Source organism: Meleagris gallopavo, chromosome 14 (genome assembly GCF_000146605.3).
Source record: "Meleagris gallopavo isolate NT-WF06-2002-E0010 breed Aviagen turkey brand Nicholas breeding stock chromosome 14, Turkey_5.1, whole genome shotgun sequence".
Taxonomy (NCBI): Eukaryota; Metazoa; Chordata; class Aves; order Galliformes; family Phasianidae; genus Meleagris; species Meleagris gallopavo.
In genome coordinates this window covers 6,153,211-6,175,717 of record NC_015024.2, presented here as the reverse complement: position 1 = coordinate 6,175,717, position 22,507 = coordinate 6,153,211, and the positions used below count along the sequence as shown (strand labels likewise).

At 42.2% G+C, this 22,507-nt stretch overlaps 1 protein-coding gene across 1 annotated transcript in view; it reads left to right on the top strand.

The window, feature by feature from the left end:
- WNK2 (WNK lysine deficient protein kinase 2) overlaps positions 1 to 22,507 on the top strand; it is a gene marked incomplete at its 5' end in the record, with an annotated part of 100,877 nt that overhangs the window by 27,534 nt on the left and 50,836 nt on the right. The window contains 3 exon segments of the mRNA XM_019619975.2: positions 8,085 to 8,257; positions 9,224 to 9,444; positions 13,367 to 13,524. Of these exon segments, the coding sequence (XP_019475520.2) occupies positions 8,085 to 8,257; positions 9,224 to 9,444; positions 13,367 to 13,524 (552 nt within the window).

The following is a 22,507-nucleotide window of genomic DNA, read 5'->3' as shown; positions in this document are numbered from 1 at the left end:
AAATTGCCTTGAAGTAAAGAGAGAAGCTTGAAGAAAAAGGATGAATGGATGGATATTTATCTGTCATGGGCAGCCTGGTTTCTCTCCTCTCTCACTAGGATGAGGAAATGGCAGCCCTTTGCAGGCAGTGGCATCTCTCTGATGTTCCCTTTCAGACACCTGAAGATGGTTTTGGGGCAGCAGCTGCACTCAAACATCTCTTTCCATTCCTGCTGGGATAACCCAGCCCAGGAGAGAGTGCCACAGAAATATCCCCCTCTAGGAGACAGCTGCAGCCACCATCTGCCTTTGTGTGGCAGAGCCCAGCACTGACAGAAGGATACCCTGTGACCACAGCTATTACAAGCACCCAGCCATCAGCCGGTGTACCTCCAGCTATTTGCATGATCTTTCTGGGTCTTCCAACCTACTGCTGGTACTCTTTAAAAACTTCTGGAAATGAAAGCAGAAGTCAGAATGGTTTTCCTGTACTCAGCCCACTATGGGTGAGACATAGGAGTGGTGCCACAGGCACGTGGGAGTTCAGCTTCATCTCTTAGAGATGCTGTCTGATAGCATTAGGCATTTTACGTGTCCAAATACTGTATTTATGGATGACGTGAAGTAAGTGAAGCAAAAGATTTTTTTAAAAGCAGCATGAACTGTTGCATAAACTTTAATGAATGCTAGTTCAGAAGTGAATTCCAGAAAACAACAAAATATCAAATCTCATGACAGGTCTGAAATGGTCTGTTTTTTTTTTTCTTTTCCTCTCTGTTTATTTTGTTTGTTATTTTTTATTTTATTTCTATGTTCAGTGACAAACAGAGGTTGTATTTTGGTGATCTCGTGTCACAAGATTTATCTGTTGGCTGTTGTTTTTTTTCCCCACACACATTTATTTCAGTTTCATTTGAAAAAGTCATTTTTTCAGGCATGCCTGAACTGTTTCTGGTATTTCATCTAGATTTATAAGCTTATGTGGAACCTGTGAAGTACTGGTAATTAAGAGAGTTAATGAAGTGCTGCCTGCAATTAGTTCAATTGCTTGCGACATGATATTTTTTTTCTTTGTAAACTGTAGGTTATCATACCATAGTTGGATTTGGAGGTTTTGATCTGTAAAACAGTCTCTGTCCAAGTGCTGGGTTTCTTATGTATTTTCGTGACCCCTGAATACAGCTTTGCTTTGAGATGTTGATTCATCTTCCTGCTGCACCTTGCAGGGCGAGTTTTTTAACTTCTGAGTTCAGCAGAAGAGGTGAGTTTCATTCTCACTCTGCCATAGGACGTATCCCTTAGGCAGTTCAAAAAGGGGCAAACTGTACTTCCATCCAGCAGGAAAGAAAGCTCAGCTTTTTTGCAGTGCCAGATTTAGTTGTAATGGTTTGATTTCAGCTCCTAATTTTCTGTCGCTTTCTAGCAGCAACTAAAGAAAATAAATTTAATTTCTTGCAACCTTTCCTGTAGGTCCTGCTCACTGAATTGTGAGCATCCTTTTGGGCAAGGATTGCTTTTAATGCATTTGGAAAATGAGCTACCACTGGGAAACCTCTCTGGGCTTCGCTAATACAGCTTACAAATAGTAGGCTGTAATTTCACAGAGAGTGACTTAGTGAAGAAAAATGTTGGCTGAAAGCTGATGTGCAATGAAGCTGTAAAAATCTTTCCTGATTCGCAAGTTGTCTAATGGCATCTGTTGGCTGTTTGCAGAAGGGGGATTTTCTACTTCAGAACTGCTTGAAGTGACACGTGTTTATAACCGGATATATAGGGAGTGGGAATAAAGGGTCCTGAGTGCAATTAAAAATTGATAGCATAGACATAATAATAACAAGGGCATAAACCTGGTACATGAGAGGAGTTACTTTGGTAACATCTCGAGCTCTTCACAGTCCAAAGAGCTGCATGTCTAAGCCTGCTTGTGCTCCCAGTTGTCTTTGGGAGAAATCCTAGATTCTTCTGATAGTGGATGAGACTAATCTTAAAAGTGAGAAGTGATTGTACTACAGGAGCGAAGTTTTCATTTTAAGTATAGAATTGCTTTTGGTTCCTTTTGAATGTGTTAATGCTCATCATTATTTCCAAAGGCCTTTGAATTTTTAAAATTTCTGAATTACAGTATTAAAAGGTTAAGTAAGCCAGATTTATTCCTGTTGAAGTTGCTTCTTATAGAAGAACTTGCAAAAAGTTATGAAGATGGAAGAGATCAGATTTTATAGTACACTGTATCTTGCTCCGTAACCAATAAGAACGATATATTTCTACCAGTATTTCTCAAAGATTATTTAATATAGTATTCTTCATAAAGAATAACTTAAACAAGCCAAAAAAAAAAAGAGGCTTAGCTGCTGGAAAATGCTCTTGACAATCTTCTTTAGCACGGGTGAAAGGTTTTGAAATTGTATTCTTCAGAAATGAGAATTAATTTCTAGAACTGTGAAGCATTGATGGAGAAAGAGGAGACCTGTGGGGTGGGACAGAGCATCTGAGTACTATGTGTTTCTCTGTCAAGCACAGGATGATTCTGAAACTGCTAACTTACACTTTTTACAAACTGCATAATTCCTGTTGTATCAGACCTTGCCTTCAGCTCTGACCTGACGTGAGAAGTCTGGTCACCTTCTGTAACACTGTGCAGACCCCACATCATCTACCTTGCACAGGTGTAATCTCTATTACTCATAGATCTTTTTATTTTGCTAGTTACTTGAGAACTGTTCCAAAACCATGATGTTTCTCAGAAAAAGACAGTACTGCTAGTGCAGAATTTAAGGAATTAACAGTGATATGCAGGCACCAGCTGACATGTCCCAAGTTCACAGCAGGAGCAAAGCAAGCAGTGTCTGGTGTGTGCTGTGTGCTCCCACCACACCTGGCATCTGGCTCTCACACTCACAGGGCAGACCAGAACTGCACTTTTGGTGATAAGTTTGCAATAGCGCAGTTTATAGCTGTGGGGGAGAGAGCTGTCAATGAATCCTGCTGCTGATTGATATTTCAAGGTGATCTCTGTTTAGAGAGTGTGAGCAAATGTACAGATCTGGCACACAAATATAAAAATCGAAGAGTATGAAACAGATGTTCATTCTGCTGATTTAGCTATCTGATTTCTGTTCCCACATTTTAAGTGCCTCTTCAGTTTCCTTTTCTTCATCGCTAGCCTGAATAAAAGATGAAAACAGCCCTAAACAGGAGTGCAGCTGATGTAGTTGGAGTGTGTGCTGGAGGTGAGATCTGCTCTTGTCTTCTGGCCTGGTGCTCCTGGCTCACCTCTGTCTCAGTCACCTCTGTCTCATCAGGCTGACTGAATTATGTTCCAACCTCTGGACTTGGTCTTGTTAGGCAAAAACAAATAGCTAGCAGTAAGTACAGCTCTGTAATTCTAAGCATCGTTAGGCATTACTGTGTCAAAGTAAAACTTGATATAATCTTAATTTTTCTTCCATTTCATATCATTTCTTTACTGGTTGATACAGTTCATTCCCAAATCCGTTACCCTCTCACAAGTAGGAGGCTAGAAACTTGACTTCTTAATCTTTCTTAGGAATCTTCTACAAGCTCAGGTGAAAGCTTGCCTCCTGCTTGTATAACTTTCAAAGAGTTAGTCAGAGCCCATATGTTACAGCCGGGAGGAAATTATGCTTGGGGATGACTAACAGAACATGTTCCTGCTGTTAATTTGGGTGTCATTCCAGAAACGTAATTCGTAGCCTTCTCTTTGATTTTATTAACACATTTATGTACTAAATGCCAGACTTTGCTAGTGTACTTCACCAAGGAAATTAATAAAGGGCTAGATTTTGTATTAACAAAGAGAAGGCTTTGGTAGCTCTGCCTGGAAAGAACAGGGAGAAGCAGAGAGCACGTATGCTTGGGTGGTGGCTGGTTAGTAGAAATACGAGTTACAAATAGGAAATTTAGTTATATGCATCATCCTGCTACAAACACCACATTCCTCAAGTCTCTGTGAGTTGATATGTAATTTACCAAGAACAATAATATGTAGTACTAATTGGGAGTTAATTCGTTCCTTCCAAAAAGAAGGAAATTGCTTTCAGTAGTCTGATGCTTAAGGCTGCCCATGCAGCTATCATAAGGTTTGCAGCAGGAAGAATTTGAATGCTAAGAAAACTAACATTGAAAAGGTGGCTTACAATTTATAGCTTTTTTTTGACACTTACTATCTATCTGTCTATTACAGACTGCCTTTCATAGTGAAGGATACCTTGTGTAGCTCCGAGCCAATTAATGCCTGTTTATTTATGTGAAAGGTTAAATTACGGAGGCATAAACAGCCTGGCTGCATGTGTGACTGGACTGTGCCTGTGCACCTGCTGATGCAGTGCCTGTGCACCTGCTGATACTGAGCCTGCCTGCACCAGCCGTGCACACTGCTGTGCCATGCTCCTGCAGGAGCACACAGTAAATAGGTAATTGCAGGAGCTCAAAGTAGATGTAATAACAAAATGGGAAATTCTGAACACAGCTAAGGCAGCTGGCCATGGATTGACAGTGCTGCACTTGAGAATGAGTTTTCTAGCCATCCTGTGGGTGCAATGCACTATCTGCTTAAAAGAGTGAATTTGTTCTTGTAGCTTAGTGCTTTCCATGCTGCTAGGTTTGCTTCTGATTATGTCACTGCAGTAAAATAACAGGCTGAACGTATGAGTTTGCACTGTGTGTGTATGTGCAAAATTGATGCAGCTCTGTGAGAAAGCTGCTTTTATCTGGTCTCACTGTTGCTCTCGTTCTGCAGTAGACAGATCTTTGCTGAATCCTTCTAAGCTGACTGTTCCTCACTGTTTATTAAGATGGAAGAACAGGTCAAATTCACAGATTCCTTCTTAGGGGTAATGCAGACTGAGCAGCTGGCTTGCTTTGTGCAAGTTTGTGGTTCTGTTTGAAGCCAGTTAGTCTGGAAGGGCCAAACCAGCTCAGTGTGATCACTTTTGAAGGTTGAAGTTTATTTTAGAAACCTTGGTGCTATGTAGTAGACTTAGAAACCTTTGGTTATTTTAAATGGGAGTACAATGCAGCTTCCTGAGCCAAGGCTGCGTCCCCATGAGGGCGAAAGAGCCGAGCAGCTGAGGTACCTTAAAAGGAGACAAAGTGCACGGGTATCTGCCGGCTGATATCTCTCAGATCACACTAAAAACATCTTCCAATTTTCTGTTCAAGTCTCGTGTCTTGAGGAAGATCAGAATAGAAGCAATGCCATCAGTGTGGTGCAGCAGACCGACCACGAGCTTGCAGGGTAGCTCCACGCGGAGCTTGTCGGGTGGAGGTGTGCTGTGTTACAGCGGCATTCCCGAGAGCCGCGTGTTGGGCTGTGTGGGGCTGCAAATCTTCTCCATGCAGGCAGCGTGACAGTTGGTGACTCAGTGGGACTCTCTTCACTCCCCCAAGTTTTCATAGATTTTGTTTCAATTTGGATTATGCATGGTGGTGCCTTACATCCACCTCTGTGGGTTTGCTATCTTTGGCATGGCCTTTCCAGAAAATCCTGTTGCCATCTTAAAACTGCTTGTCCTAAAGTTGTTTCTGACTTATATGTTTGTGTCCAGCACAAAATCATTCCGCTTTAGGGGGCTGAATGACAGGGAATAAGGGTCAGTGATTCCTTTGAAGGCTTTTGGGTTTGGACTAAATGCTGAGTGAGTCCCTCAGGTTTTGCTGCTCCAGAGTAGCAAGCAGTTGAACTGCTAAGCCCTTTCAGGAACAGCTTATGTTTTGGCAAACAGCTCATGTCAGGCTCAGCCTCATGGAATTTGCAGAGCTTGGTTTGTGCCCTTACAGCACCTCTGTGCTGGGGACACTCTCGTGCCCGTACCGCTGCTGTGCCCACAGCCTCATCCTGCCCTCCTCTGTGTCAGAAATGGGCCCAGGCTGCCTCCTAAGGAGTGTGAGCTCAGCTGGCTTTTGACTGGGGAAATAAAACAAACATTACCTGTAGCTATATAGAAAATATGTCTTCCAAAATCACTTTGTTGCTTAGCTTGTATTTAAGTACTTTATATTCTGTTGTCAGTCTAAATGCTCCTAATGTGTAGAGTATATACAGTATGATGGTCTGTAAAGTCTGAAGAGTATTTTAAGTGTCGTCCATAATGTAGCAGTGGAAAATTTCTCCCAGTGCTCAGAAATCTGGAGACAAGAGTTGAGGGTTTCAGTATCACATTTTTTAATTAGAAGGCTTTTCAAAACTTGCTAGATCTGCGTTGCTTTCTTTCCCTTTCCCTGCTGGCCCTGGCTGAGCTCTTCCTGTCTCACACAAGGGCTCGTTCCTTTTCCTCCCTAACAGCGGTGTCTGATTTATCCTACAGGGCTTAAATTAAGAGGAAACTCAGCAGTAGGGGAAGGAATGATGGATTTGAAAGCAATTCTCAGGCTCTCTTGTGCTGGCTCATTAGGCAACCTTTTTGTTATTATTTTTTAATATTTACAGAGAATGCAGGAAGCCTGATGCAGCAGGAGCAGCAGTGTGCCAAGAGCTGCTTGACTGGGTTCTCCCCTCTGCCCTGGCGATGGGGCCAGGTCCTCGGGTTCTCCAAGGGCAATACTGCCCTGTGCCTGTAAAGCAGCAGCCTTTTTATCTTCCAAGCCCAGCTAAAACATCATCATTGCTACTCAGGATTTCCTGGATGAGATCTCAGTGCAAAGCCGGCTTGTTTGCAGCCCTGTGAATTCTCATGGCTGCGTTGAGCTCTTTGGAATCGCAGCTGAGGGCAGGCTGCATCAAAAATGGCAGTGACCTTGCCGCTCTGGATCTCGGTTACAAACGAGTGGGCTGCCAATTTAATTTGCTAAGTGTGAGCTGCTGCAAACATCCCCGGTTAACTGGGAAAAAAGAGAATGTCCGAGGTTACTATATGAACTAATTAATTTCAGTGATTTGTGAGCCTGCATTCCTGTAAGTAAGAACAGTTACACAATTGTGCCTTTTAGAGAACTAAAACGCTTCATTTCTAGGGCACTGGACTGCAGTGCTCCCGGCACATTCTGCTGTCTGTGGGACGTGAGCCAAGTGGCTGCATGGCCCCAAGTGAAACACCTCTGCAGGGGCCAGGTGTGGAGTAAAGTGCCTGCTGTCAGGTTGGGTGGTGCTAATTAGTGCAGGAAGGCTTCTGCTGGCCAGGCAGTGTCACCTGGGATATCTAACCCTGCAGCCCTCCTGTGCTGAGCCTGCAGAATGGGCTGAGAAACAAGGCAGTGATTGGGGGGGACTTGGTTGATGTCTCTGAGTTGCATATGGCTGTTTCTGGCACCCGCAGCTCTTGAAGGAAAGCAGCTTTTCTTGGGCTTCAGTGCTGCTTAAACTTGTGCTTTACAGCCTGGAGTAAATGCTCCCAGATTTCTTCAGGGAAAAAAATGGAGTAGTAGAACGTGGCATCGCTCACGCTTCTGAGCTAAAATTATAAGTGTAGCAATGCAGCCAATGTGCAACCCAAAGAAAACCACGAAGAAGAATTTTTGAGTCAGTTTTAAAGAGAGCTCTGAAATTAAGCAGGGCTGCAAGCAAAGAGAATAGGAAAAAAATGTTTTGTTTTGTTTTGTTTTTTGACGTGGTATTGTCTTAATTCATCCCTGGAGAGACAGAAGGAGCTGCACAGGCAGTGGGGTTACTCAGGGGACGTCACCTGGAAGCCCTTGCCATGTGTTCGCAGGTGCAGCCATTTACTGGGTCCAGTATTCAGGGCTGTAAAAGCAGGCAGTAGCTTTGCTACTGATGACATTGCACACCTGGAAGTGAAACTCTGTGTTTATTAATTTCTCAGACAATGATCCTCACAAAAACAAGAAGTAAATAGCTGTGTGTTGATACATCAGGACACTGGTATGTTTATGTTGCCTGAAATATTAATGCTGTCATGTAGCTTAGCACAGATATCTCTTTGTTCTGAGGCAAGTCTTTGTCTTCTTGACACTGGGTTTAAGGCTAGTGCCCTAGTTCATACACATTGCTCATCTGTTACGTAAAAGATTTTGTAAGTGTTCTTGATACAAGCATAAAACAAGAATTCTGGAATTCTGACTGTTGTAGCAGCATGGTGGCTTTGTTTTCTGTCCATTCCGTACTAATAGTGTTTTATTTTGGATTATAGGATAGAAAATTAACAAAAGTAGAGAGACAGAGATTTAAAGAAGAAGCAGAAATGTTGAAAGGTCTACAGCACCCAAACATTGTAAGGTTTTATGACTTCTGGGAATCCTGTGTAAAAGGAAAAAGGTGCATCGTGCTGGTTACCGAACTGATGACCTCTGGAACACTGAAGACGTAAGTACTGTGCTCCTGGCGAGCAGTCTAAGAATAGCTATGGAAATTTTTAGAAAAATCCTACTTTTGCATTCTGAAAAAAGGCACCTCGAGATAAAGGATAAAAATGGAGCTGTTCTCTGGTGTCTGTCATTTGTCCCTGTGCTTAGACAGCATTGACTTGACAGGAAGGATTTCGGCCTCTGTCTCCCCTTCCCTGATCTTCTGCTTCACTTATGTAACTGGAAGCAGTTCTCTGCCTTGTTTCATTGTGTGCCTGTGACGTTTCCATTTGTCAGCGTGTGTTTCTGTGATTGCTCTTGTATTTCTGTGTTTTGTTATCAAAGCTAGAATAGCACTCGAATGGTAGAATCTCCTTTTGAAGCAGGAGATGCTCTAGGTTATCTACTAAACAATATTAATAGCTTTGCTACTGACAATCTTGTTAAGGTTGATATAAAGCAGTTGGCGTGAATTCTGGAGCAGATTTTCAGCCCCAATGGGAGCAATGCTCATCACTGTGTATCTCCAGTGTGCTGCTCTGCTAATGCATTGGCAGGTTTTATGTTTTTCCAAAATGAACCCTCCCCCTTCTCAGCATTCTAGACAAATAGTAAAAATGTAGGTGCATGATAAAGAGACCAAAGTCTTGTGCCTAAAATTAATTTTCAGTATTATTCTGTTCTGGATATATAAAACATATTCTAAATCAATTCTCTGCATGGAGTGAATTGCTTTGCTATTAGACTTGCAAATATTTGGTTGTATTTGCACCAAAAATGCTTATTATCTTCCTCCCCCAAAATGAATGCTCTAATTCCTCCTTTAAAAAAGATCTTTTCCAATTTGGTGATATTTCTGAGCTGCTATCATGATATCTAATAAGAGGCTTTTATAAAAAATAAATTTCAGCTGCTAAAGCTCTGAGAATCTTTAATAACGCTTCGCTTTCTTTATAACCAGCTTCTCTTCCTTTTTGTTCTGTAGGTATCTGAAGAGATTTAAAGTGATGAAACCAAAAGTCCTGCGTAGTTGGTGCCGGCAAATCCTGAAGGGTCTTCTTTTCTTGCACACGAGAACTCCACCAATAATTCACAGAGACTTAAAATGTGACAATATTTTTATTACTGGACCAACTGGATCTGTGAAAATAGGAGACTTAGGTCTGGCAACCCTCAAGAGAGCTTCGTTTGCCAAAAGTGTAATAGGTAATCAGTCTGTTCTCTTTGGCTTCCTTCTGCTGGTGTGATTTTTGATTTGTCTGCCCTTCACACTTACAGTAGAGTTTTGCTTTTTGCTTGTTGGCTGGTGGTTGAGATTGAAGTGGTTTGGTGACCATTCCCTTTATTACCATTGTAAAAACGTCTGTCTGTAAGGCCTATCTAAGAAATGTTATCTTGGCCTTCTCTTTCCTTTACAGTGGTAAATTTTTAATTGAAATATTATTTTACATCCACAAATTCTTCTCTGTTCTCTTCCAAGAGAAGCAGCAACAGTTCCCAACAGCTTGTGCTTCTCATCCCCCTGAGAGCAGGCTCAGTGCCTGTTTGGGAGGGAAAAGAGAAGGGATGGGGGATGGAAGCCACATGCTGCCTTGCTGCCTCACCAACAAGGTGGTGCTGAGAAGTCTTCTGCTTCCAGTGAGTGGGGATAAGTACAGTTGTTCCAGCTGAAGGCATTGGCAGCCTGTCCTCTGAGCAGTGCCCTGCAGAAGAAGGCTGCTTGTCTTTGCAGGGAGGTCACAGGAGAGCTGCCCTGGCTGGAACAGCTTATCCCCACGTCACTGAGCATCAGCAAAATAAGTTGCTTCTGCAGAGCTTGTCTATGCCCCAACATGATCCTGGCAGAGTTCTACTGAAACAGCTGCAATTTATTAAAAATCAGTAGCTACAAAATTGAAGGAAATTCCCACTAGGGTACACAATAGCTGATTCACGTGGGTACCTTGTAGGGACGTATTAGAGCTTGATTTTGCTTGAACTGGGAGGATGTGTTCTGAATGGTGTCAAAGGAGGTCATTCCTTTGCAAAAGTGAAATTTAATGCCTTTTGTATGAAAAACACAAATGGGGTGTCTTTCCCTGAGTTCTCAAACGTTTTGGTTTTTTTACCTTAATCTTTCTCAGCAAATTGGCCTTGTTCAGGTCTATAGGTGATGGTTCTAGAAAGTTATAAATCCTTGATGAAGGATGCTGAAAGGGAGGGAAGTTAGTGTGCCCACAGTCATAATTTTGGCTCCTTATGTAAATGGAAATAAGATTTGAGATGACTAGAATTAGCAGACTGCTGGTGACAGCCACTATTCCCTAACTATGAAAATGGCATGCTATCTTTAAAGCAGTGGTTGCCGAAGTAATTATAGGGCCTCGTACATTTAGGGATTATATTTATTATGATTTCTGTGCAAGTTTCAGCCTTCAGACTTTGAGAACCCAATATTGTTTAAGTTGCAGTAAGATTGATGCTGTGGATATAGGCTTGGCTGCTGTGGGACGCCTTAATGCTGCTGATTTCAATGAAATCATGTTAGTTTGTATCTGTTAAGTTTCTCTAGCTTTTACTTTGTAATAGTGTATTTTTATTTCTTTGTTTTGAGGAGCAGTATTCCTTCCCATAGTTTATTTTGCAGTGTAACAGTTGCTCCTGGGCTGGGAATATCAGAAATATCAATATTAGTTTTTGCAAAATGAATTCCTATAACAGCACTGTCAGACCATAGCTGTGTCAAATTCAATGATGGAAAGGGCTGCAGGTTGCTGGCAAGCTATCTGTATTCTTTTTGGCAAAATAACCAAATTCATCTTTTTCATGAGTTGTGCTGCTCCAAGGAAAGAATTAGGGGGATTGCAAACACTAGTGATGCTGGGCCAGCTCCCACTTCTACAGGATAGGAAAAAATGTAATTCCCCCCCTGCCCCAGAGCGGGAAGCTGAGGCTTGGGGGTGCAGGCAGGGAAATGGGAAGGCTGAAAAAGAGAAGGCAGGACGGGGAGGGAATCCCACAGGTGTCAGCCCCAGGCTCTGGCTTCCCCCTCCTGCTGCATGTCCCAGAGCTGCGTGCACCCTGCTGTCCTCACTGCTCACCTCATCTTCCTAGATGGAGTAGCTCTAAATGGATATTAGTAGCTGCAATTCTACATTATTTTTAATGATGAAGTCAATGTGGCTGAGGTCCAGGTTTTCTCTTGCTGCATTTGTGCCATCGCTGATGCTTGCCTGACCTTGCGGTGTGTCTCTTCAGGGAGTCCAGCCAGGGCCAAGCCTGTGCTGCAGAGTGCAGCAGAGTAGCTGCTGAGCAGCTTCACATTTCTGTGGTCTGCTTTGTTAGGAGTACTTGTATGTATTCCTTCCCGCCCCTAGAGTTGGGTGGAAAATGTCATTTTCATGGTGATTTGGAATGGCGTCAAGAATATCATTTGCTTCTTAGACTACTTGCAATCACTTTTTCAGTTGTGCAAGGAACTTTAAATGCTCCATAATTCATGAGATCCACCTCTGTGTCTTGTTCATTCTCAAACAATGTAGCATCTCTGGGAAAGGCTCTGACAGCTGTTAACCATTTCAGAGCAGCAGCCACAGCCTTTGTGAAAGCTGGAAGAAAAGGCCTGGGCTCAGAGCTGAACTCAGAGCATGGCTGCTAAGTCTCATGACAGGGATCCAGCTGATTTATTAAGGCTGAAGGAAGGAATGTCTTTAAGGTGAAAGGAGCGTCAACAAAGGGAGAGAGTGATCTAGAGTTCCGTGAATGTTACAGCAGTGCCAGAACTGAGGCTTGTTTAGTGAGTTAGGCCAAGCCTACTTTGTGATGCATGCAAAAGCAGTTTCAGAGACAAACCCTAATTTGGAGAGACATAGTTTATGCTACCATTAGGAAAAAAAAAACAAAAAAACAAAAAAACAACTTAAATCAGGTCACCAATCATATATAAATTTGAGAACTGTTTCTCCTTGTTGTTTAATTACAGTTCTGCCAATGGTAGAGATGTCCTTGCCAAAAAGCAGAGCTGCTCATGCATGTCAGCTGGCGGAGGGCTCTGGGGAGGGGATGTGGGTGCTGAGGCAGGTCCCGCTGTGCTGAAGGCCAGGTTATGGTTCTGGGATTGCTCACCTTCCTTTTGGCAGCCTACTGCTCACTGGTGGGAACAGCTCTCTCACGAAGAAAACAACTGTGTTAATCTCCTTCCTTCATCTTTTCTGTATGTGAAAACAAAAATCGCTCTTGACTCCCAAGCATGCACTATTTTAGGAGATAAAGTTCCTGGAATAATTTACCTAAGTGTTAATTTTGCTCTGCAAGACCACACCTTTTTGGTGCAGAGATTTTTTTGACAAAGGCTGAGCCACTCTTGAGTCTGTGTGAAGCGTAGGAGTTACTCTGAGGTTGTTGATGACACGTTTTGCATTCATTCACTTTTTTCTGTATAAGAGAACTTTTGCAGGCATTGTACTTATCATTAACACTGCAACGTCCCATTATGAAGCAGTAAGTATAATGTTTCCCATCATTTATCCAGTTTTATTGGTCTCCTAACACCCTAATCCCTTTTGGAGTAGGACCTTATTCTGCAAGTAGTCTCACTGATCTGTACTATTGAAGCAGCGGTAGAATCATGTTTAATGCTCTGTGCATGACTTCCTAGATGAATTTCTGATACCACCTGCTTTCAAAGTGCTGTCTCATCTGCTCGGTGGTTGCTGTGCATCTTCCTGGAGGAAGAAATGCAAATTTGCATTGACAAAAACAAGACTGAAGCTTCTCGTTTCTTTGGTCCTTTTCACCACCACAGACCTCTATGTGTGTCCCTCTCTTCATCCAGAGAAGGAAACCATTTTGTAGCTTTCAGTGTATTCAGGCACCATGCCATATCTCATTTTGGTATTCTCTTTTGAAACTTCAGTATGTTTTCCCCCTCTGTGTATACTATCAGTGAGCTCTATGTGTGTGTGTGTGTGTGTTGACTCTGGGTTTCTTTCCTGGAGGATGCTTGAGCTTATTCTAGGTAGTTCCCTGTTTTGAAATAATCTTGCATGCCCCCTTGCACAGTTGTAATGGACACATTTCTGTAGGCAGAACAAGATTGTGATGGAAACCTTTCAGACTTCATGAATAATTTACCATCTTTTTTGTGTAGGTACACCAGAATTTATGGCCCCAGAAATGTATGAGGAACACTACGACGAATCCGTTGATGTCTATGCGTTTGGAATGTGCATGTTGGAAATGGCTACCTCAGAATACCCTTACTCAGAATGCCAGAATGCTGCTCAAATTTACCGGAAAGTAACCTGTGTGAGTAAACTTCCTTCATTTTAGTTATATCTGTAATTTGGGATTTGCTGATCAGAAGGTTCGAAAGTGTACTTCAGTGTGAGATGTCATTACTGTCTTATGTGTGCGGTTCGTTGTAGAAATGGAGGTGTCTTAGTTCTGGGTTGCAGAAACTCATGCAGGTTTTTTCAAAAAGCTTGCAGTTCTGTGGTCGGATTATGTTTGCCTGTACTGCAGTTGCATATGGTATTTTCAATAATCTTTGCCCATTTTGTCTCACTCAGCCAAAGGTGTGTGAGACTTGGGGAAAATGAGCCGGGAAGAATCTCTGCTGTAGTCTTGTCTCCTAAAGAGGGATAGTCAGAATTGATCAAGTTTCTCACCAAGCCAAAAAACCCTAACTTTTAGATTGGAAACTAAATATTTATGTGGTGTAGGATGTTTGATTCAGATTTCCAGCACAGATTCTTGCACCTGAAAATATAAAGGGGAAAATATAGCAATGTTTAGTTTTGGAATGAGCCAGAGGAGCTTTATGTCTGAGCTTATCAGTTCTGCAAGCTCTGTTAATTCCCAGACTGGAACCATGGAAATGGGTTTGCTGCATTCTCAGGTGAAATCAGGGCATAGAAGAAGCCAACCTAAAATGATTTCTACCCTAAAAAAAAAAAAAAAAAGTATCCTTCCCAGCACCCTCATGTGATAAATATATTTGTCTGCATGAGCTGCACTGTGAATGCCTGAAAAATCTGAGTTTGGATGATGCTGTCAGCTTGCAAATCAGTGAAGAAATCACTGACTGCAGAGAAACGGGACTTGCCAAATGCTTTGGCAGCGGTGGTTATCTTCTGCTCTGCTTGGATAAGTAAAAACAAGAATATGGGAGTTTCTGCCCCATAGGTTATGCTAAACAGTTGGGTTTGTCAAAGGTTTTTCCAGATACTTCTTTCCATCCAGTTTCTACAAAAGGACATAATGAGCTATGTGCTTTGGCCCTTGTGCATTCCCATCACCAAAAGATGCAGACTGCATACTCAGGATGTGAAAAACATAGTTCTCTGGAGTAGGCTACACTACCATTTGCAAAAATAGCTATAGTTAAGGTGGTTTTAATATCTTTCACGTATAAGGTAGAAAGACTGGTTAGACTTAAAGTATGGTAGATGTAGTGAGTGAATCCATCTCAGCCAGAAGCACTATCCTAAATTAGCGTTTCTCTTTTTCCACTGCTTGGAACGAGCAAAAATCTTCACAAATGAAAAATAAAAACTGGTCTATTTTAAAATGCATTTGAGACACAGGTTATAGAGATACTTTCATCAATACCCAAACATTTGCATGTGCCAGATTATGTGCACTTTAAAGTTCATAGGTATATTTTGTGCTTATATCACTGAGAACTAGTCTGCCAAGAAGTCACAGAATTGTAGGGATTAGATGGACCTCTGGAGATCATGTAGTCCAACCCCTCTGCTAAAGCAGATTCCCTACAGCAGGCTGTACAGGAAAGCCTCCAGATGGGTTTTTAATATTTCTGGAGAAGGGAGCCTGCACAGCCTCTCCTTGTAGCCTGTTCCAGTGCTCCATTACTCTCAAAGAAAAGAAGTTTTTCCTCATGTTCAGATGGGACTTCCTGTGTTCCAGTTTGTGCCCATTGTTCCTTGTCCTATTGCTGGGTACCACCAAAGTGAGCCTGGTCCAGTGCAATTGGCTTCTGCCTTGTAGATAAGCACTGTGATGCCTTTCAGCCTTCTCTCCTCCAGGCTGAACAAGCCCAGATTTCTCAGCCTTTCCTCATGTGGGAGATGCCCTCCACTGGACACACTCAGCAGCCTAGAACTGGACCCAGTACTCCAGATGGGGCCTCACCAGGGCAAAGTAGATGGGCAGGATCACCTTCCTTGACCTGCTGGCCACGATCTTTTTAATGCACCCCAGGATACCATTGGCTTTCTTGGATACAAGGGCAGATTGCTGGTTCATGGTCAACCTATTGTCCACTGGAACAGTTAGGTCTTTCTCCGCAGAACTCCTGTCCAGTAGGTCAGCCCCTAATCTGTACTATGACTGTGGTTGTTCCTCCCCAGGTGTAGGACTCTGCACTTGCCCTTGTTGAAGCTCACAAGTTTCCTCTGCTCAGCTCTCAGCCTATCCAGGTCTTGCTGACTGGCAGCACACCTGTCTGGTGTGTCAGCCACTCCTCTCAGCTTTGTGTTGCCTGCAAACTTCCTGAGGGTGCATTCTGTCCCTTCATCCAGGTCACTGATGAAGATGTTAATCAAGACGGAATCTGGTGCTCTTGTTGTGGATTGCTGTGCTAACCAGCTGTGATATTACTAACCTGACAGGAGAGGGAGGATGCAAATGATTCAGGAGTCTGTTTAAAAGTTTAAGTCACTATCACAAGAAACAGGAGGGTGTCCCTGCTGGAAATGAAAGAGATGTCACGACGTGCTGAAAGCAGAAAGATGCATCTGAAGAGTGAAACAGCTTTATCTCATTTCTATGTAAATTGTTGCAAGCTGACATTTGTATCTTGGCAAAGCTGAATCTTTCCCAATGGACTGCAGCCCTGATTTTGGCTACTTTAATCCTTCTTAGAGTGCTGATTTCAACCCACTGCTACTGAGAGAGGGAGGTGAAAAAGACATCAGAAGTTGCTCTGCAGTGCAGTTAACTTCACTGCTAGCTCCTGCACTAATGATTGGGCCAACCCTGTAGGGAAGGGAATGAGGGAAAGATGGGTCATCAGGTTTGCTGACTGCAAGCCCCCCTGCTCTGCAGTATGAGCTGGCTGGAAATGAATGCTGCATATTTTCAAAGAAGTGAAATACAGCTGATGGCTTGGTGCAGTTGCTTGCCTGAATCCTTATGAGGATAGCTGCTTGTATTGTATTTCTGTTCTGCTCACTCCTCCCCTACAAGGAAAAGTTCATTTTGTTTGGCACCATGGCTTGTTGGCTTAATTTAGGTATGTGGTCCTTTAGAATCTGCTCTAAATGCCATCTTTGTGTATATCTGAGGAAAGATCTTCGTATGCTTTGGTGCTTCACGTGGTGACAGTAGAACAGTATTCTGACTGTAGGTCATGGGGGCCTCATCTCCTGAATGTAGCAGTGGGTGCCCTTTAGGACTGATCATTCTAGTAATGGTTCTTCTGAGGAGAGTTTGGTGTTATCTGCTGCAGTGGGCAGAGATTTGTGAGCAGCATGCCAAATTTGTTAGTGGTTGGCTCATGTTAAGCTCACCTGTACATGCACATAGGGGATTAGAGCCACAAACAATGTAGGTGTCTTCTGTTGCTCCGCATTCTTAGAAAAGCTTTGTGTACAACTCTTAGCCATCTGGAATATTGGTGATTAAGTCTTCATAAGCCTCATTTATCAAAACAATATCCAAGATGGCAAAGAATAAGGATTAATCAGAGGATTCCTAATTAGATACTATGTTTCAATTTGCAGACCTAAGTAGTCATTTTTAAACTCTTAGGAAAGTCTGAGCCAACTCATTTTCTGTGGCAATAGCCTTTACACAGCAGAGAGTTATATGTAAGTTATAACTTCGTAAGAGTGGTCTTATCCTTGCAACTTAAGAGAGAGAGAAAATGTTTGTTGTGGATAAGTTTTAAAAGGTCACTTGGCTTGTAAGAGAGGTGTTTTAGATCTGACTAATAGGACAAAGCTGCATGTGTTGGGTGCAGACACTGGTACTGCTCTTTTCTGCTGAGCTCAAGATGAGAGCAACTGGAGCAGAGGCCTCAGGATTCCTTTGGTGGACAAAATGACATTGCTGCCATTACAAGGAAAGAGTTAACCTCTCCCTGTGGAGAGGAAAATGCCCTGTCACATGCCATGAGCTGCATGGACTGTCAGATATGGAGGAGGAGCAGGGGGAGGACCTCTGAGGCAAGGGTGCGAGAGGAGCAGCAGAGCCCCACAGAAGGTCCTTTGTCCCAGAGGGAGCAGCTCTGGGGGCTCAGCAGCTTCTGCCAGAAGCTGTGCCTGCAGAAGAGCTGGAGGCAGACGGGGACCCCGCTTGGAGCCATGTGAGTCAGCCACAGCTCGCTGCTGGGCCTGGGGGACACTGCCTCTGTGCTCAGATGCAGAAACCTGGGTGTGGGGAGCATGCTGTGCCCATGGCCTGAGCTGTCACAGAGCAGTTGGCTCTGCCCGCTCTGCTGGGCTGGGGACCACCTGGAGGGAGAATTTTACAAGCACTTCTCATGGGTAGCCATTGTCGTGCTGTTCCCTTTACTGGCATTGATATAGAAGTAGAGCTTAGATGAAAATCGAGAGGCTGAATTACACAGATTTATTCCCAGGATTACCCAAGGTTTGAGCTTCTCACTAGGGCGGAAGGGGTTGCTGAGATTCTCACATGGGCAGGGTCAGCAGTGAAGTGCTTCTGAATGCTGTGTGTATCACAGCTCCCCAGTGGGAGATGTACTTTGTTTTTGATGAAACTTCTTTGCACCAGGAATGTAAACGTTATTTTTTCTGTTAAACCGAGACTGAACAGCAAACATTTTTTACATTTGTTTCTTGATGCTTTTCTTTCTAGAATATAAAATACAAAACTCTGTTCCTGCCTTGGGCTGAGTGTCACAGTGGTGTCATCGGACATCCGGGAAGAAAACTCTCTAATATACTGATCCCTATTGCTAAACCAGCCTATCTCAGTGGCAACCACCAGTGGTGCTGATGGCATTGCTTGCTGATATTAGAATCGTGCAGGTGATTGCTTGCAACAAAAGTACAATAACTCCTTTGTTCTTCTGCCTGTTCCAACCTGACTTGGATTGCACTGGGGCACACATTCCCTCCGCATCCCACGCTCAGTGCATTAGCTCGGATCTGCAATCACTTGCACTCTGCGTCCTAACACTGCGTCAAATTTGTACGTGCTAATAGGTTGCAAGGGACATCTGGAGTCATAGCTTTTATAAAGTCATATATGTTGGTAACCCATATTGATATAGGAAACAGATACCTTTTGTAAATATTATTATTGTAAGATATTAAACATTACACATATTTATATTGAAAGGTCATTATACTTCTTACTTCACTCGCCTTTTATTCTCCCTGCCTGTAGATTCATAGTTCAATTGCTCCTTTAATTTTCCACTCTTTTATTTGTATATGTGCAACTGAAAGTATACAATAGTCCAGGATGATGCGACAATCGCTTCCAAGCTGATTCCCAAATGTACGTTGGGGCTTGTTGCTGTGCTCGAGCAAGCATGGTTGTTACAGCCATTCCCTCCACCATTTCAGCCAGAGATCTGCTGTGTAAATGAACATGCTTAAATTATCTCCTTCTTCTGGTCCTCTTCTGATGATTTTTTTTGTTTTTTAGTCACATCCTAAATAACAGCCAGTGGAACTAAAATTTGTTTGAGTTCTGTGATGAGAAATGGGAATTGCAGTTAAAGATCTTGTACTCATTAGGCCTTACTGCAGCACTGCACCCAACAAAGTAAATGAGGCAAGAGATAATAAATGTAAAACTTTTGTTGGCTGATTTCAGTTACGTGTGGTAGGAGGATATATGTAACGTGTTTTTCAAGCAACAGGTCAAGGCCACGTTTACTACAGTTAATTTTGAAGAGATTTCCTGGTCAGCATATTTGCAGTGACCTTCATTCTGATGCCATAATCTCATTTTTCATGCATAACTTGATGGTTTTTCTTAGTCAGATTTTTTTTTTTTGCGTGTTTAATCATTCTGCCAAGAGATTTATATGTGGACAATAGGCATATTTAGTGATGAAACATCAGAGCCTGTGACCTTCCCATGAGGCTCCAGAGCAATGTTTTTTCACTGATGTCCTGCAGAATTCACTGTAGACCAATTGTGTTTGCTAGGGGTTCGGGCTACCTTGTTGGATTTAGCTACACAAACTCACCCTTGAAAACAACTCAAATGTCTACAGTGTTCTGTCTAGCTCATTAAATGTTCATATTGTTTCCTTTTTAAATGTATCAAATGTTTTCTCTGTATTTGCAGATTACATACTGCTTATAGAGATGAGGTAAATTCTATATCAGACAGTGTTATGAACATCACTGAATTGTGTATTCCAGATACTTTCTTAGATCTGCAATTAATCTGCTTAGATTAGCCTTAGACTTGGACTTGGTAGGTTTTATTTGTTTTTTTTTGTATTTAAACAATTTGTATGAAATTCTCCATATCCATTTTATGTCAGTTAATTAGCCCTCCATTTCAGAGGTATGGATGTTGAGTTTACTTCTGTTTGAGACAGTCGTGCAGTTTTTCTTAGCCAGTATATTTTGAATTTTGGTGCCATGTTTCCTTGGGAATGCTCAGGAGAGACAGATGGCTTTTGAATAAATGAATGAGATGGATCCTTTGATTTCAACTAGAAACCTATGTTTCACACCAACCCCCTCCGTTGTTGGGAGGCTTGTAAGCATCAGGGCACAGTGCTGCAGGGAGGATTTTCAGCATTACAATGAGATGGCCTTGGAGATTTTAATGAAGAGTAAGGAGCTAAAGCATCCTGTAGCATATGGGCATTGAGAAAACACCTTGGAAAAGCAGTTTTGTGCGGTACTTCACTGTGCATCTTCTGTCCTTGTTTGTTTTAATCATCTATTTGTAGCTTAGGTGCTCGGCAGATTCAAAAGAAGTGGAAAGTTTAATGGTATTTGTAGGAAGGAAAGGGATTTGTAAGGTAAAAAATCGGGGTCAGCCATCACATGTCTGTCAAAAGTATGTTCTGAGACAAACCTAATTCCTAGCTGCCCAACACATCCTGCCCTGCTGCATCCTAGCCGTGTCGGAGTTCATCAGACCACTTAAATGGAGAGATGTTTGTGGATTCTGGAAAAATTAAGTCAAGAGGTACAGTGACCTGCCTTATACTGTTCTTGCCTCTCATAAGCTTGAGCTGTGCCAAAATACCCATGAGGCATGCTGCCATTTTCAAAAGCAATTGGCAGGCTCCTGTGAGCACACATCTAGTAGCAGTGTGTTTCTCCACAGGGTTGAAAGCTCCTCAGGTAGTGTGGTGGAAGCTGTCTCTGCCTCTTAGTTGTAATGTTTTCTTTTTTTCTTTTCCTGCAGTTAAATTGATACCTTTGTACATTTGGGGGATATCTTTCAGTAAACATGAAGCTCTAGTACATTATAATGTTTATTATCCATTCTTCCTGGTAAGTGTCATTAAGATAAGAACTAGGTGACTTCCTATAGCAAACTGGAGTGTCTGAAAATATGTTGAGATTTGTCCTTTGCAAAGATTTCTTTAACGTCCTCCCCCTCTGAGAAGATCACCTCCTAGAGCTTTACCTGTTCTTTTGGTGATTTTGTTTTCTTCCATTTCTAATTCAGGCACTGGAGCTCTTTTGGGAAATAATCTTGGTGCACTATGGTGCACTCTTGTTTTAGGCAAATCTGGGCTGTAGTGACAAGGCTCTCATTTTGATGCAGTTTACATACATACAAAAATTGAAGCCTCATCTTATAAACAAGATTTGAGTTTGCTTAAGCCAGTGGTTCTTTTTAGGCAGTCAGTCTGTTCAGAATGGTTTCTTATGTCAGCACCTCTGTGCCTCACAGTAGCAGGAAGCAGAGCCAGCTGCTATTCTGTGAGGTTTTCAAAGTTCATGAATTACATATTTTACTCCTCTGAACCTTAAAGTGCAAAGGTAGAGATTGACCTGAAGTTAAGATTAATCGATTTTAAACTCAAATCTAAGGCTGAAGTGGCAACAGAATGCTAATAAAGAGATAAAAAATCTGATGTTCAAATATTCAGAAACACACAGGGAGATACCAGCCCTTGAAGTTCATCCATGACATTTCTTCAAGACCAAATTCAGTAAGGGCTGATCCTTTTAAATAAAGACAGGGATAGGTGAGCCCAGAGTCCACTTCTCAGGACTTCAGGCCTCCTTGCCTGCTGCTGTACAATCACAGTTACTGTTCTTTCAGGGTGAAACTTTAAAAGGGTTTGAATAGAGTTCAATGTCTAAATCCCATTCAGTCATGTGCTTAATTGGATTTTGTTTTTATTAAGATAAAGGAAATCATGTTTCCTTGTTGTTTTTTTTTTTCCTGCTTATTGATTTCACTGCAAGTAATAGTCCTTCAGTAATAGGGTCTAATTGCAAAACCTATTTCAAAATTCATGTCTGAACTATTGTCCATACATACCTTGATTTAGTAGTTGTATATGAGATTTTCAAATACAAGTTTTTGCTTCCAATTTAAGCTGAACATCAGAATTAAAAAGGATAACTTCTTGTGTTAATACTATTACTCTCTGTAACTGAATGTGGAGATGAAAAGTATTCATAGTAAATGAATACTTCTGCTGAAAGGAATGGAAGTGAGTTGCATGTTACCAAAGGTGGGTGTCTGGTAGTTCCTCCTGCCTGGGCTGGGTAAGAGCACAGAGGGGTGGCTGCTGTTTTCTGAAGTGAGCCTCCTTTCTTCCCTCTCCACAACCTCACATGAGGAAAACATCAGCCTGAGCTTTGAAAATGCACAGCTAGACATGTCCATTAACTTCCCAGGTCTCCTTGCTAATTATTTTTACAGTACATTTTGATTTTATGTACAGAGATGACATGATATATAAGCTGTTATTTAGCTTGAGTACTTGCATACTGCTTCTCCTACAGTCTCTCTTTATGTTGGTAAGATGTGTGTTTTTTTTAATTAAGAGGCTCAATACCCTGAGGTGGATGTTGCTGAATGAAGGTATTTGTCCTGAAATATTAGAGAGTAGAGAGAAGTGACCTTTGACTACCCTACAAGTACATGTGTTTCTTCTAATCCTCTCTGTCTTCTTAAAACATCCCCAACCTAACCTGAAAGAAATACAAATTGTTCTTCTTACATCTGCATAGAGCCAAATCTCCCTATATGGGGAATGAGGTTCTGCTTCTGTAAGCTTTCTTCTGTGACAAAACAGTTGGCTTTTTTCCTTGAAAGGACACGCTCATAGGCTAACACTTCCAAATCTAGAAGT